Raw genomic sequence first — 14,798 nt, forward strand, 5'->3', positions numbered from 1 at the left:
CGAGGCTCAAATGCCGCCGCGGCGCCCGGGCGCGGCCGTACAGAAGTATTTGAAAAAAACCCAAGAAACAAACCACCAAAACCCCCAACCAAACCTATAAACACCGTCAAGTAGTGCTTAGGCACGGAAGCGGGAAAACTGTGTTTGAATTACGACTGCAAGGGCAAGTGAGCCCTCTCCATCCTCTGGCACGCGGGTGACTCGACCACCTGTGTTTCCTTACACTCTACGGCGGAAATGCACGTTTTGAATTGGCCCTTGCAGGCAGGTGGGCAAATAGCGGGAAGTTCTGGATCTTAATAGCTCCACGGCTTAGCGAGGCAAACCAAGGGGAGTCTGAAAGCAGCTCAGACAAATGCTGCGCAGTGGCTCTGTGAACTGCAAGCGGGCTGGGCCGCTGGGGAGATACATTCTTTGTTGCTGTAATCGCTTCATTCCTTACTGTGCCCAGTTCTGGGCTCCTCAGAGGAAGCGACATGGAGCTCCTGGAGTGGGTCCAGCGGAAGACAACAACGGATGACTACGGGACGGAGTACCTCCCTTACAAGGACAGGCTGTGGGAGTTGGGCCTATTCAGCCTCAAAAAGAGATGACTGAGAAGTGACCTCATCAACGTGTATAAATATCTAAAGGGGAGGGTGCCAAGAGGAGGGACCCAGGCTCCTTGTGGAGGTACCAACCACTGATGAACAGGAAGTTCCACCTGAATATGAGGAAGAACTTCTTCACTGTGCATGTTAATGCAAACTGGAACAGGTTGCCCAGCAAGGCTGTGGAGTCTCCCTCACTGGCGATACTCAAGAACTGTCTGGACATAGTCAGCAAAGTTTCTGTGAAATCAAACCTTTCTAAAAAATCTTCTTGCTATTCTACAGGTCCAAAACAATTGAGAAAAACTGAGGAAACAAAGAAAAACAAGCAGAAAACCTGCTGCTGATTCATGGAGATATGATTAAAAGCCTTAGAATGATCACACTTTTAAAGCATGTCAGCAAGACTCCCTGAAGCAGAAAAGGACAGAAAGGTTCTGCAGGAAGCAGTACTGAGCACAGCTGTGAGATGGTATTTAATGATTCACTGTCAAGCAGAAGACCAGAATATACCAGCGAGGCTCTGCCGTGCTGGGGACACACTTCAGATCTGCTGAAATTGAATCTTCCCACAATCTGGATCTGAGAAGGAGCCTTGAATTTTCAGTTCTTTGGCTTTCTTTTGCCATTGCCATCCTTTTCTCAACACCTCCAGTACTCAGAATCAAGATGTAGAAAAGTACAGCAATGACCTCAAAGGGGCAACCTACAACAGGTGCTACAAAAATATTTCAGAGAGATAGAGAAGAAATTAAGAACATGTAGTGAGAGATCAGAGTAACTGAATTAGAAAGAGGTCAGTCACATCCTAAGTGGGCAAGCAAAGAACCATGATACAGGATCAACTGGAAGAACTCCAAAAGCCCTTCTAAAAAGCAAAAACTTCAACTGAGATGTAGAAGCTGAAACTGAAGTACCAAATTCAACATCTCTACAAGACAACTATTTTCTTGAAGATAAGGAAAATAACTCTGCATTTATTTCACTGGATTTCAGCATGAGCAGATTGTCCAGAAAAAAAAGACAATATCTCCACCCCAAAGAATTTTCTAAAATGTTTTCAGTTTTTCAGATGTTTTTTAATAAATGTGCTTTGTTCTGAAAAAGTAGTGACATAAAAGACAACAGAAATGCAAATACACATTTTCTTCATTTTCCTCTCCAGCACCTTAAGAATGAGAGATCTCTTGCACATGCATAATTTTCAAATATTTCATAACCTAGAAATATTCTTCTTGAACCAAAGCCAAATATACAACAACTCCTGATACCTCCACTTTATTGTTCAGGGAGGTATAAGTATTTATGTAAATCCCACTTTCTTCCTCCACCACAATCTACTGTCCCTTGTGAAAAAAAATAATACAAACCAAAACAAAAAAGGAGAAAACCCCAAACAAACAAACCACAAAACCAAACCACCAATGAACTCACTTCGGGTATTTAGAACGATAGTCAAGAAAACCAAGCTGTTATGAATCTCAGGTCCCTAACCCACAATGCTGTCACAAACCTGTCAAAAAGGTTTGAAGTTTGAATGTTAGTATTTTAAACCATTTTGCGGGGGGATAAATCTTAATCTGAATTGCCTTTTTTTTTTTTTTGTATTAATCACAAACCAATTTACATTAGTCAATGCCAAACATATATGTTTTATGAATCGGGACTCTTGTATGTCTAAACGTAATTCTTTTTTTCATCAAAATATAATTGTTTGGTTTGTATTACTATATAATTTAGATTGAATAACAAATTTGAATCAGGTATTTGGGAATGCTTTAAATTCAAGAAGAGACACAAAAAGCTTGTGTTAAAAAATACAGCACCATAGTCCAGACCACATTTGAGTGTAAGCTAGACCAATGCTGATTACTCTATGCAGGAAATAGTATAAAAGAAAAACAGGTAGGTTAAAGTGTGAAAATTTCAGTGCAAAATTCAGTGGAAGGAGTAAGTTTCATTTTCGTAGCAACCACTGTAAAATCCATACTACAACTTCAGTTTATCTGGTAACTTCTGCATTATAACTACAAAACGTCAGGTTAATATGGTGTATTTCCTCACAACCACCTGTGAAACTATATTAATATTTTTTATCAATTTGCAGAAGTTGGACTTAAAACCATGACATGGCACCTAGTTCAATTCATTTATTAGGCACTTACATATAAATTTAACAGCCTAACATTCAAATCTGAAAATTCTGGCCATTATTTTTAAATGGAGGGAAATCTAAGCTAAACTCTTAATGAATCCTCCTTTATTTTAACCACTGAACAGAATTGTTTTTTCTTGCAAAAACCCAGAGATTCATTACACAAGTTAAAATGGATGTAAAAATAGATGTAACAGATGTAAAAATAGATGTTCCATCTCCTTCCAGTGCAGACCAGTTCTCAGTCAGCTATGGAGTTTTTATTTAAATGAACAGAAGATTTTTGGGTCCTAATAAGCAAACATATGGTGTATGTTAACTTCACATGTGTGGTCTTAAATGTATTTTGCTTTATGCAAATATGTATATCCTTGAAAAACTTGTATGATTATGTTCCTTTTTACAAAATCAGTCTGTAGTTACCAGAAAACTTAGAGGAGGTCTACAAACAAGGACAATTCAAGAAAAAGTTGTTTGTTTTTAAATGCATAAATAATTTACTTTAAAACATGACAAAACCCACCCCGTCTCCCCAAAAAACACAGTTGGAAGTGAATACAGAACACCGTAATTGGGGAAATACTGATATATGTTAGTGCTTGTACACTCATAAAATTGCAAAAACATATTCCAGCTCTGAAGTGAAACATAATTGTCTAGACGTACCATACTTCTCTGGGGGAAAAAGCCTCTTCAGAAATCTCATGTCTAACTGCTATTTATGCAGTGAAATTACACATGTATAACTACGGAATGAATATATTCCAGTATTTTGGTGTTATCTCAAGAGGGCTGCAATAAACATAAAATCAAATGTGCAAGCATTATAGTTTCTCCAGCCCAGGCTTAACCAGAGTGAAACAAATTTTGGAAAAAAAGTTTTGTTCCATGATTAGAGAAGGGACATTTGTAACCAAGTGTCTTAACCTATCTGCACATTTAATTAAAGTGCAAATTATTTCTTCCTACATATACTTCTCAAAGCCCATCAACTCCAGTGCCTTAAGCTCAACCACACTGAGTTAAAATACTGAAACAACATTTAACAAATTAAATAGAATTCACACTTCACAGCACTAAAGAAAAGAATGGTACCTTTCTGGAAAAAAATTAGTGACACAAATCTAAAGAAAGTAACAGCAATTTATGCTATGACATAAGTCATTTGCATAAAACTTGTATTTTTTTCACTTTCATACAAGAATAAATTTTAAAATTCAAAAGTAGAAAAAAATAGCAAACTCTGTAAACCTTTGCATTTTCTTTATGCAAACCATTTTTGTGTGTTGAGCCCATGTTAGTATAGCAAAATTAGTTAAGCAAGAGGTTTGAAAGGGCATTTCAACAACTACATTAACTTAGAAGCAATATAGGATCTTCTAGCTCATAGAAAGGAATTGAACTAGACTGGCTTTCTCCAGAGTCTGAGTCATAAGGAGCATCAGGCAGCTCCATAAAACCGTAAGCTAGCTGTTCGTCTTCTGTATCTGATCGAACATAGCAGGAAGTGTTGGAATACTCCTCATCCTCTATACTGTTGAAATCCTGTGGGATATACAACATTCCTGGGTAGTTCCTGCTAACTAAGTCACTGGTTGTTTGCAGGGAAGTTTTTCTAAATGCCATCAGGTGCATGTGAGAAAACTTAGAATACTTGAAGCGTTTAAACCCCAAGGACTCTATGGCAATTTTCCAGCTTTTCATCATCATAGCCCGGCGATTCTGGTGAGATGAATCAGGAGTTATTACAAGCAATAAGCCATTTAATACGAGAAGTTCATGTGCCTTCTTGCAGCATATCCATCGTTGGTAGGGTGATGGAAAGTAAGAAAGGAGGAGTGAGAAAACGACGACATGGAACAGTTCTCCAGGTAGAGAATCAATGGGATTTTTCAGTTGTTTAAGAAAGGCATCTATAGCATCTTGTGCCAGTTGGAGAGGTTGCTGAATTTGAAGATTTAGGAAGTCACATTTGTATACGCTCTGGTGGAATAACAAAAACAGAAAACCAAGCACCAAGGTTAGTTTAAAGAGCAAATACAACCAAGACCCACATTAAAATCAATGACCTCTCAGTTCCCTTGAGGAAATGTCAAGCCTGCTGAACATTCCTCTTACTATTAAATCAAGCAATCTAAAAGATAAATTCATCACACATGCAAAATTTTAGATGTGCAGTATTTTACTAGAGATTTGATAGCTGAGAACTGTTAATATAAAAAAATATTTAGCTCAAATAGAAAAAGTATAAATTCAGCTATCTCAAAAATGATTTAAGAACTCAGATAAGCCTACACTGCTTTTTTTTTTTCCCAGGTGCTGAAAGCCTTTTGAAGGAAATGAGTAATTAGAAACTAAATTTGAGACCTCAGTATTTTCTACCAGTTCTTTAAAAAGAATCCAAGGAACTTAGTAGTTTGGTCACTTGGGAAAAAAAGTGTCATTCTTTACTAGTAGAGAAATAAAGAATGGTGAGGCAATATCCATTATAAAGTTACAGAACACTGACTGCTTTGCAGCAGTGGTATAGGTACATGTTTTAACTTTGCTGTAAATGCAAAGTGTAGTGGTAAACATTTGGACAATTATCAAAATAAGGTAAGGACTACAAATCATTGTACACTCAAGCTGTCAAAGACGGGAAATGACAGCACAATACAACATACAGAAGAGTAAATTCTTAGCATCCTTAATCACAAAGCACTCAAAAATTAAAGCATGCTATTTAATGAATTGAAGTTTTGACTTAATTTATATCATCAAAACCTGGGACTGACTTTTCATAAAAATGTATTAAAATGTATTAAGATATAAAGTTTTGATCTGATAGCAAAAAAAAATTTTATTAATGCCTAGAGAACGTGCAGTGAATGACACTAAACAGGTAAGTGAATGTCAAAGCAGACACAAAACGCTCTGTGGAGCACATCTGAAAGGTTACACCTGCTGCATTTTAATACCATGAAAATATTTGTAATGTGTTTTATGAAACAATATTAAAAAAAGATTACTAGAACACTATTGCAGAGGTGGTCATTAAGGAACTGATATGCACAATTGTTTCCAAGTACAAGATAATGTAATTTCTTTATATACGTAAAGAAAAAATGTAATTTGGTTATATAAAATCACAATCTCTCCTGAGAGTGAGCAGAAAATTAGAAAAAGTAATCAATGTTAAAAAAAATCTGAGATTTATTTTTCATTAGCTTTAATCTTGGCCTTCAATATGTAAAAATCAAGAAAAAGATTTGCATTATGTGGCTACAACCAAGAAATTTTAATTGCAATCATTATACTTGCAGGGCTGTATTACGTTTCCTTGTAATACTTAGAATAGGAAATTAACACTAGCAATTTCATGATATCCTCTGTTAAGTTTTAAAAGAAGCATTTGAAAACTAATTGTTCAGAGTGACATGCCAACTTTACTTAGAACTTCAAAACTTAAAAGACTTAAAAAGTTAGTGGTTACACAAATACAGTTGAGAAAACAATTTAGACTGCAAGTATTTCTGAGTAGTGGAGAAATACAAAGCAGTTATGCAGAAATAATGTTAGACAGTTTCAGGACTAAAGTATGTTTCGAGTGGACTCAGAATTCTGTAGGCAGTTTTAGGACAAAAATGCTGCTAAACTGGAGTTTGCTACTAAACTCTAGAGAGGGAAGTCTTGAACTGATGTTAAAGTCCTCACAGATACTGAAACACCAGTCATATCTCAGTGCATCTGCTGACATTTAGGAACACAATCCTACTTATGTGAATAATTTTCACAGATATTTCACAAAATATTCTGACTTGGAAGGGACCCTCAAGGATCATTGAGATATATATTCTAATTTTTAATTCCAGTATGCTTCCAAACTCTTTTTTTTTGTCTGACTGTATTTACTCCAATACAACATCTGCTGCATATTCAGCATGTTTTGCAGCAGTATGAAATTTTACTTGGATTTTCCCAAAGTGAAGATTCTCCCTTCATTTCAATCTTTTCTTTTTTTTTGTAGACAAATTAAACTCCTCTAAGAAAACAACCACTGATTCTGGACTATCTGTGTTTTAGGCAAAATGTTTGAAGGAATAGCCAAGAAAGACTCTAGGTTGTGTCAGATTACCCCAGCCTTAGTTTCCCTCCTCCTAGTTTCTAATACTGCATGTTTCCCTCAGTGTACCTTACACCAAGACACTGGAAATGGGTACACTCTGCCTAGCTAAAGGAAATATTAATCTTTTCTTGGTGCAGTTCCCCGCTCTCTCTCAAAACTCAAAACCTTTTAATGGAAATATATTTCCATATTCATATACCTACAGTTTACATTCTTTGTACACAAAAGAGATGCTAACATTTTGAAGACATTAATCCATTTGTTACGTAACTAACATTCCAGTTCCTCTCCTAGTATTTCCACAATTATATCCTTCTTATTCCTCAAAATAACTGAATTATTTTACTTAATTACTTAGTCTATATCCAAAGCATTTCTATATGCAGAAATTGGATTAATCTACTTTTATTAAAGAAGGAATTATTTAACCCTCTACAAAACATTATTCAAGACACTGACTCTGTAAGAAGACTCTGTACTTAAACATGTTTCAAAGAGTACTTTGGCATCTTGCCTAAGAGATCTGCTAAATCAGAAAATGTTACCAGTTCTTCTATTCTCAGCTTCTACCACAAGTTATCAGATCAATTTTTCAGGTCAGAAGATGATATTAACTACCGTAGCAAACCTCTAGCTATTATTTAAAAAATCTTAAATCAGTCCACGCAACTGCTGGCCTAAAGATAAATTTATTCAGGAGGTTATGGTGTCGATGCAGCTCATAGTAGAGTCATCTTCAAAACATCAGGGCTTATTAATTCTGTTTTGGAGGTAGGCCTAAGCTTATTCTAGCACATGCATTTGACTGTGCAAACTGTACTCCATGTCACTCCAAGAACACTTTCTACTAGGTTTCAAGGTGCCCTGAACATGCCAAAGTACCCAAAAGAATGGAGTAAGTTAAATCAGCCAGAGAGAGGCCTCACAGTAAATATGTGTAGCTACATGTACAGTCACACTCTGGGAAGCTCCTATCATGAAGCTATAGTACTATGTCAGATGACAAGAAATCAATTATCATTCCCTTGTACTGAGAGAGAGTCTAAAGAACTGGTTAGTACACAGAAATTGTGTATGTTCCTCCACTAACTCTACAGAAGTTACCTTCTGAGGCTTTTCCAACAATGTAGCTTTCTTATGAAAACAGAACAATAGACTAGATAGAAAAATGTTAACTATGCATACCCAAAAATTAATGGTTAGGTTAAAACGATATAACTTTAGGTGCCTAGGCTCCCATTACAGTCACTGGAGAACTAGTCAATACAAAATCCAATTAATCTCACCATCAAACACTAGACATTTAGCTTTCACTATTTTTAATAGATCTCCACTAACTGTAATAAGAACTTAGAACTTGAGATGTAGACACTGAGGATCTATGTATCTTAGCTGGAAATTCACTTGCCATGTATTACCATTTTGGATGCTAGTGGCGGCCATTTCAGTGGCCTGTGTCTCTTGTACATGCTATGCCATGCCCAACAGCCCTCTGCAGATGTCCTACAGTCTCTGAAGTGGTGGAAGGCAAGAACATTTGGGCAACTGATGCCTATTTTTCAAATTAGGCAAGATGGTGTCCACTTGAAGTTTGTGTTTTACACAAAATTAATATTGAACTGCTTTTAAAAGCAATTAATCAGACTCAGATTTTTAAATAACATCTTTCAGTATCTTTAAGCATATACACAAAATACAAATTAGGTGTTAGTGGACTAAACGTGGTAGCCACAACAAAATACCACACATTACACATGTAAACCACACTGCAGCAAATAAGAGAACACGGCTTTCAAAGTAACTGTGTTATTTTACTTGTACACTTCTTCTCACCTCTCCACTTCTAAGGAGGATTACCTTAGGCCACAGATTTTAATAGAGTCTGACTTTAAACTGTAAGTGGTCAAGGTGTGTATGGTCAAAGGCTTTTCTGTTTTCTATCAGAAATGTATATCTGTGTCTTTTTCATTTTTATTCCACTTCATCATTTTGCTTGGTTGATAAATGTGATTAGCGCTGACAAAAGTTGGGTCAAGAGCAGAAGACAGAAAGAACATATGATTACAGTAGAATTAATGCATTTGAGAACCTTACTACCTAGAGAATATGAAGCAACTTACTCCATATGTGCTGATAAATTTGTCCTCTGGATTGTGAAAGTTCAATAATATTACTAGCAATAAATAGAAATGCTCCCTTATAATGCACTTCTGATTACTAAAGCTCCCCAGAAAAACTCACCAACTACAGTCACTGATCATTTCCTTCCGTCAGCGAATGCAGCTTCTGAAAGGTTCTTGCCTAAGTGTAAGCCTACTTAAGTTTTATTTATGCCTTTTAAAATGCAAGGACTTATCTGAAATACCATTAAAAAAAACCAGCTACTAAAATTTTCCAATTTTAAGATTAATGACGCCATTATAAAGGCATAGCTCTTGAAAAATATATTTTTAAAAGAAAACACAACTAGGGTTTAGACTCTGTTCATGGGAAAGGATGTAGTAGGAGTGCCACAATTCCTATTATAGCACAGATATTTTGAAAACATACTTAAGTATTAAATATACTTTTTTCATAGTAATTTTGAGACATTCTAAAAATCTGAGAATCAACTTTATATTAAATTCAGCAGACATTACATACCTCAACAGCTGGAACAATGTCTATGCCAACCGTCAGAAATTCTTCAAACTTCAGAAATGGATTAAAGCAGCTACCAACATCAAGTAATCTGATCTTTCCCAAGGAGTGAAGGAACCTAAGAAGCAGCAAGAATTCAGTTTTATCAAATGTTATTTTTAAAACTATATTCTCAGTTACAATTTCAGATAGCTAATGCAAAAAAGTCTCACAGAACACCATAGTAGTGACTAATAGAAATGAATGTCTTACTTCAGTTGCTGAGATACCTAAAGAACCAAGCTCCTTCAGTAAAAGCAGTTGGTGCTCAATCAGAAGAGTCTTGTTCAGAGCAGCTGTAATATTATTAACTTGTGTACTTGTAGTAAGTAAATAAAAAGGCAAATTGTGTGTCCACTAGACAGGCTTTCTCTTATTGCTTTGTGTTTCTCACTTACTTTTTTTGTGGTATTTATTGGTGTTGAAGTCATACTAGACATCAGAGTTAAAACTGCAGGAGTTGAAAAGGGAAACTGGCAACACTATGAACTGTGTAGTTGACAATTCCATTTTAAAGGGTATCTGAAGTCAAGTGGCATAATTGGTTTAATGAAGACAAGAAAACACATTCCAAGGTAAAAACCCCAACAACTATAAATGAAAGCATTTAGTTATTCCTTGCAAATTTAAAACAATATTTTATTTGCTTTATGTTAGCTAATTTTTAACAGATGACTGTTGGAGGTTCACTCCAATTCTGTTCCCAATGGATGCTGTGAAAGAGCTAGATCAGTCCATGCAGAGTCACAAACATAAAAACTAGCTGTTCAAGTTGTAGGGAAGTTATTCTAAACATTTAAATGAAATGAAGTATCTCCTCAAAACTACTGGGGGGGAAAAAGTCTATTCCATGCCATGCATTCAATTTTCTTTTTGAGAATCCAAAAGGTTTTTAATGAGAAACAGTCAAAAACAGCCATCTAGTTTAGGAAAGAGGGTCCTAAATCAGAGTATTTCTGAACTACTCTAAAATGAAGATTTATCCTGTAAGAATTCTGGGGAACATCTGCCACTGTGTGATAACCCTATTCAGGGTGAAATTATAAATAAGAAGGCCAATATCTGTAATGCTAAACACTTAAATATGCTATCAAACAACAAAGATAAAAAAAAGGGGGAGGGGGGATTAAATTGAGAAATCATGACTTCATTACTTATTCCTTAGACTGACAGAAAGAAGTTGACATACTGCTAAAGACACTTTAATAGACAATGGTGTTCCAGAATGCTACAGAGATGCACACATACCCTTTCAAAACTTCATGGGAAATGAAAAACAACAAACAAAAACCCCACACTGAATAACTGGCCCATCATCTTCTCAAACAGATTCCAAAACTTACTGAGTTAAAAAAACAGAGAGGTGATCACAAAGAAAACAGTAGACTGAAGAAAGAAAAAGAGGACATTCTTGTACTGTCTGGTAGAAGTCCCCATTACAGCACAGCAGAAGATATGCTACAGGCTGGCAAATGAGATTTGCCTTTTCTTTGGAAGCTCTGATATCACCTATGACCAAATGGAAAACCCATCTGAAATGCCTTTATGAAGATAAAAGACACCACTGTTCTTTTCTTGAAGCTAAATACATAGTTTAAGAAAAAAAAAATGTGTGGCAACTTTTGAGGATAGTGACTGCTGACTTACCTCTGAAAGCATTCTTACCTTCTAAAGGATAGCCTCCTTTACCAAGGCCCAGAGTAACATTCGTGGTCTTCAAGTTTGCAACAACAGGCATTTTTTTCATGACTAAGGCAGTTACTACCATATATAATGTAGCATCAGGTAACATCAATGCACCTGTACAGAAGTACTGGCAATCAGCTGTCTTGTCATTGTTTAAAGGTTTTGCCTTGTCCTGATACTCATCTAACCTGATATGCTGCACTCTTGAAAGAATTAGAATTAGAATGTTGCACTCAGTTATCATGAATATTAAGGACTCAGCTGTTACATATCCTACAATCAAAGACACATTTTTTATTTTCCTTGCATTCTGAGTTTAGAGACCCCTGCTGCTTTTTCTTTCTTTGCAATTGCAAAAAAAACAGTAAATGCTGGAGTTAAACAATTCTGTTCCAGCCCACATGCACAGCCTCTACACTCACCTGTTCTATAAAGCATAACTTGATGACTGCATCCACATAATTAAAAAAAAAAGAAAAAAAAGAAAAAAAAGAATATATACAGCACTACTACTACCAGCCAACAGTTTGAGCTCTTTCTATTAGATCATTTACAGGGCTGCATCTAAAATATTTCCATGATGATTTGTAACATATTAGAACATCCAAACTCCATTAATAGAGGCAAACAAAGTCACAGCTTTCACAGGGACTTCACGGAGAAGAGAATGGTAATAAACCTTTCAGTAAGCAAATGTTTTTTGCTTCAAGTTTCTGTAGCCAAAACCAATTGTGATCTCCAAAATATCACTTGTCATGTTTCCGGGAAAGAGTCAGCCCTAGAGAGATATATAACTTCAAAAAACTTTCAGAAACAGATCTGCAGGGCCAGTAGAGTCCAACCAAGCCATGGCGGTGCTCATAGCAACAACAAAGCAGTAAGGAATACTGCAGGAAAAAAAAGCCTTTAAGCAACAATAAAGAGACCTAGGCTCTCTGGGCTCTTTCCAGACTCCTAGTCACCTCCCAGAGAGAGGATGTTGGAGAAGCAAGAGAAAACATCTTGTTGCATTTGGCAGAATAATAATGCCAAGTTTAAGTATTTTGCTTCTATATGGAAGAGAAGACATCCAGGACTTACTTCTCTCAAAATACCACCACGACCAAGGCAAACAATGCAAAAATTATCTTTAAGTTAAAACTGCAAATATTACCAAGCTACTCCGTAAGTCAGTACTGAGTGCGATTTCAGAATGAAGATGACAGCAACAATGTTTCCAAGCTTCGATAACAATAACACTGTAATCTGTGCAACAGGAATTTGCATAGTGTTGAGGCAGATCCTGGTGGCCATAAATCACAAATGTGGACTGAGGTCAAGTAGTGTCTTTTCCCATATAAGGGTAGTACGAGATTTCTCAGACCAGCATATCTCCTTGTCTATCAGATGAAGACACTAATGGCAGATTCTCACCCATTCAAACACAAAAATGTATGTCTTTATATGCTTGTGCTCCATATGAGAGTCCAATACAGTAACAACAAATCAACAGACACATGAGACCACAGCAAACATAATGAGAGGGAACATGGCTCTACCGTGCAGAGAAAACTTCCCATAAAAAAGAGAGACAGACTCTAGAGATCTAAACATTTTCCTTTAAAGTGTTCAATGAAATAGAACAAAATTAAGCCGCACAACCCAGAATCATCTAATTTCCAGAAGAGCCCACTTCACCTATGGTAGAGTGAAGAAAATCACGATGATGTATTTATTCTGTCTTCCTATTTACAAAACCTGCATTCTTTGCTGCAGCATTATTTTTGACTGCTTAAAGGGGGACACTACTTCACACTACTACAGCATTGGAGCACATTTCTGGAAACCTACAACTCTGTATTCCGAACTAAGCAGAAGCAAGAATCTCCCATCTACACTAATGGACAACTAAGACATTTGATACAGGGCAAATTCACTCTGATAAGTGTGTCACATCTAAGGAGTCCTGTAGTTTATGTTCAATATATAAATATACTTTGAAACCACAAAAGTAGCAGATTCAGATGCTCACTTGTGTCTTGACTTCCTGTTGCTTGTCAGGTTTTGCTGCCTCTTGGAATCCTGGTACAATGAATCACTTAGTAGCAATCCTCAGATTGCCAGTTATCAGTAGGAGCAGGATACTCATTAGGTGCTTGAAATAATTTTGAAACTGTTAAGAAGCACTTAGATTCTGTTACCAAACACACACAAAGAGCAAGGACCACTGATTCCGGTGGTCTGAAGATCACTAGTTCAGATACCTACTTTTCAGAACTGTAACTCTTAAGTCAGATTCCTCAGTGAAACTGTAACTGTAATCTACGTGAGGATCACTGACCCCATAAGTCACTGATTTTGTTAGAAATGTACTCTTGCTGAATTCATTGTTAATCACCCTTCAATGTCCTGTTTCCTAATGATTTTCAGTCGAGGTAACATTAAAAACATGGGAAGTACTTTGCCACTACAAGCAATCTCCAAGCATATCTTGAATCCAAAGTTCTTTAATGTAGGTAGTAATGTGCAGGTAGAAAACCAAAATGCAAACAGTTAAACATCAGAAACTGTTAAAGAAGGAAACACAACCTGGAAAATCAGTGCATTTTAAAAACATCCCACACACTTGTTCTGTTTAAAAACTTGTCCCTGCTCATGGCAGGGTGATGGGAACTAGATGATCTTTAAGGTCCCTTCCAAATCAACCAGATCAATGATTCTAACTTGATTGAATGGACAGCAGCTCTTGATTATTAGCCCACTTAAAAATGCATCTATTATTCAACTAAGTACTATGTACAGGTAAGTAACATTTTCTCTTGGAAGTAGATAAAAAGAGAACAATGACATGACCATAAGAAAAGTCACCTAATCTCTGACACAATTCACTTCAAGTGCTGATGTCCTAGTTTACAGTTTTAAGTTACTCTACTATTTATCAAGGATGGGATGGGGAAACAGTTCAGAAGCCCTATGCCGCTGCCAGAAGAGCAGAACCAAGATATACATCGGGTTCTGAGTGGTAACACTGGGAGGCCTCAAATCTTTCATAACATCCACATATAAAGATATCCAATGGGAAGGTCTGTCTTGCTGAGACACACATGAAAGAAGGAATGTACTGTCAGAGGTCAAATCAGCATCTGAGAAGAATCCATACTAAAAAGCAAGACTGCTCAATTTGACAGAAAAAGAAGAGAAACAATACTCAGAAAGAAAACAAAGGAGGGCCTGATTTATTGAAGGGAGGAGCTGTTAACCAGCATATAACAGTCACTTTTATCTTGCAAGATTGAGTCACTTTGATGCTCAGCTTCACAACAGATGCAGTTGTAATGTTAGAGACATTAAAATGTCTCTAATCACATGTAGAGAACTCATTCTGGGATGGAAGGAAGTACTGTGGACAATACCTTACTTTTCATACAGACAAAAGTAAAAAAAGGACTGCCACATTAGTTATTTCTGAGAGAACTCATCAATTTTATTCTGGCAAAGAGATGAGCAACATGAGCAACTGGAACTGGGTTCATCAAAGTAGCTGACTTTCTGATCTGCAGCAAACTTTGCGCTTCTGGTTCCTACAATATTTCCCACCATC

The 14,798-nt window shown here is 36.5% G+C and overlaps 1 protein-coding gene across 1 annotated transcript in view; it reads right to left on the reverse strand.

Moving 5' to 3' along the window:
• Window positions 1–1,647: 1,647 nt before the first annotated feature.
• Window positions 1,648–14,798, reverse strand: part of BMT2 (base methyltransferase of 25S rRNA 2 homolog) — a 36,768-nt gene continuing 23,617 nt past the window's right edge. The window contains 2 exon segments of the mRNA XM_064655996.1: window positions 1,648–4,728; window positions 9,497–9,611. Of these exon segments, the coding sequence (XP_064512066.1) occupies window positions 4,099–4,728; window positions 9,497–9,611 (745 nt within the window). The 3' untranslated portion in view covers window positions 1,648–4,098.

This window comes from Pseudopipra pipra, chromosome 5, assembly GCF_036250125.1.
Source record: "Pseudopipra pipra isolate bDixPip1 chromosome 5, bDixPip1.hap1, whole genome shotgun sequence".
Taxonomy (NCBI): domain Eukaryota; kingdom Metazoa; phylum Chordata; class Aves; order Passeriformes; family Pipridae; genus Pseudopipra; species Pseudopipra pipra.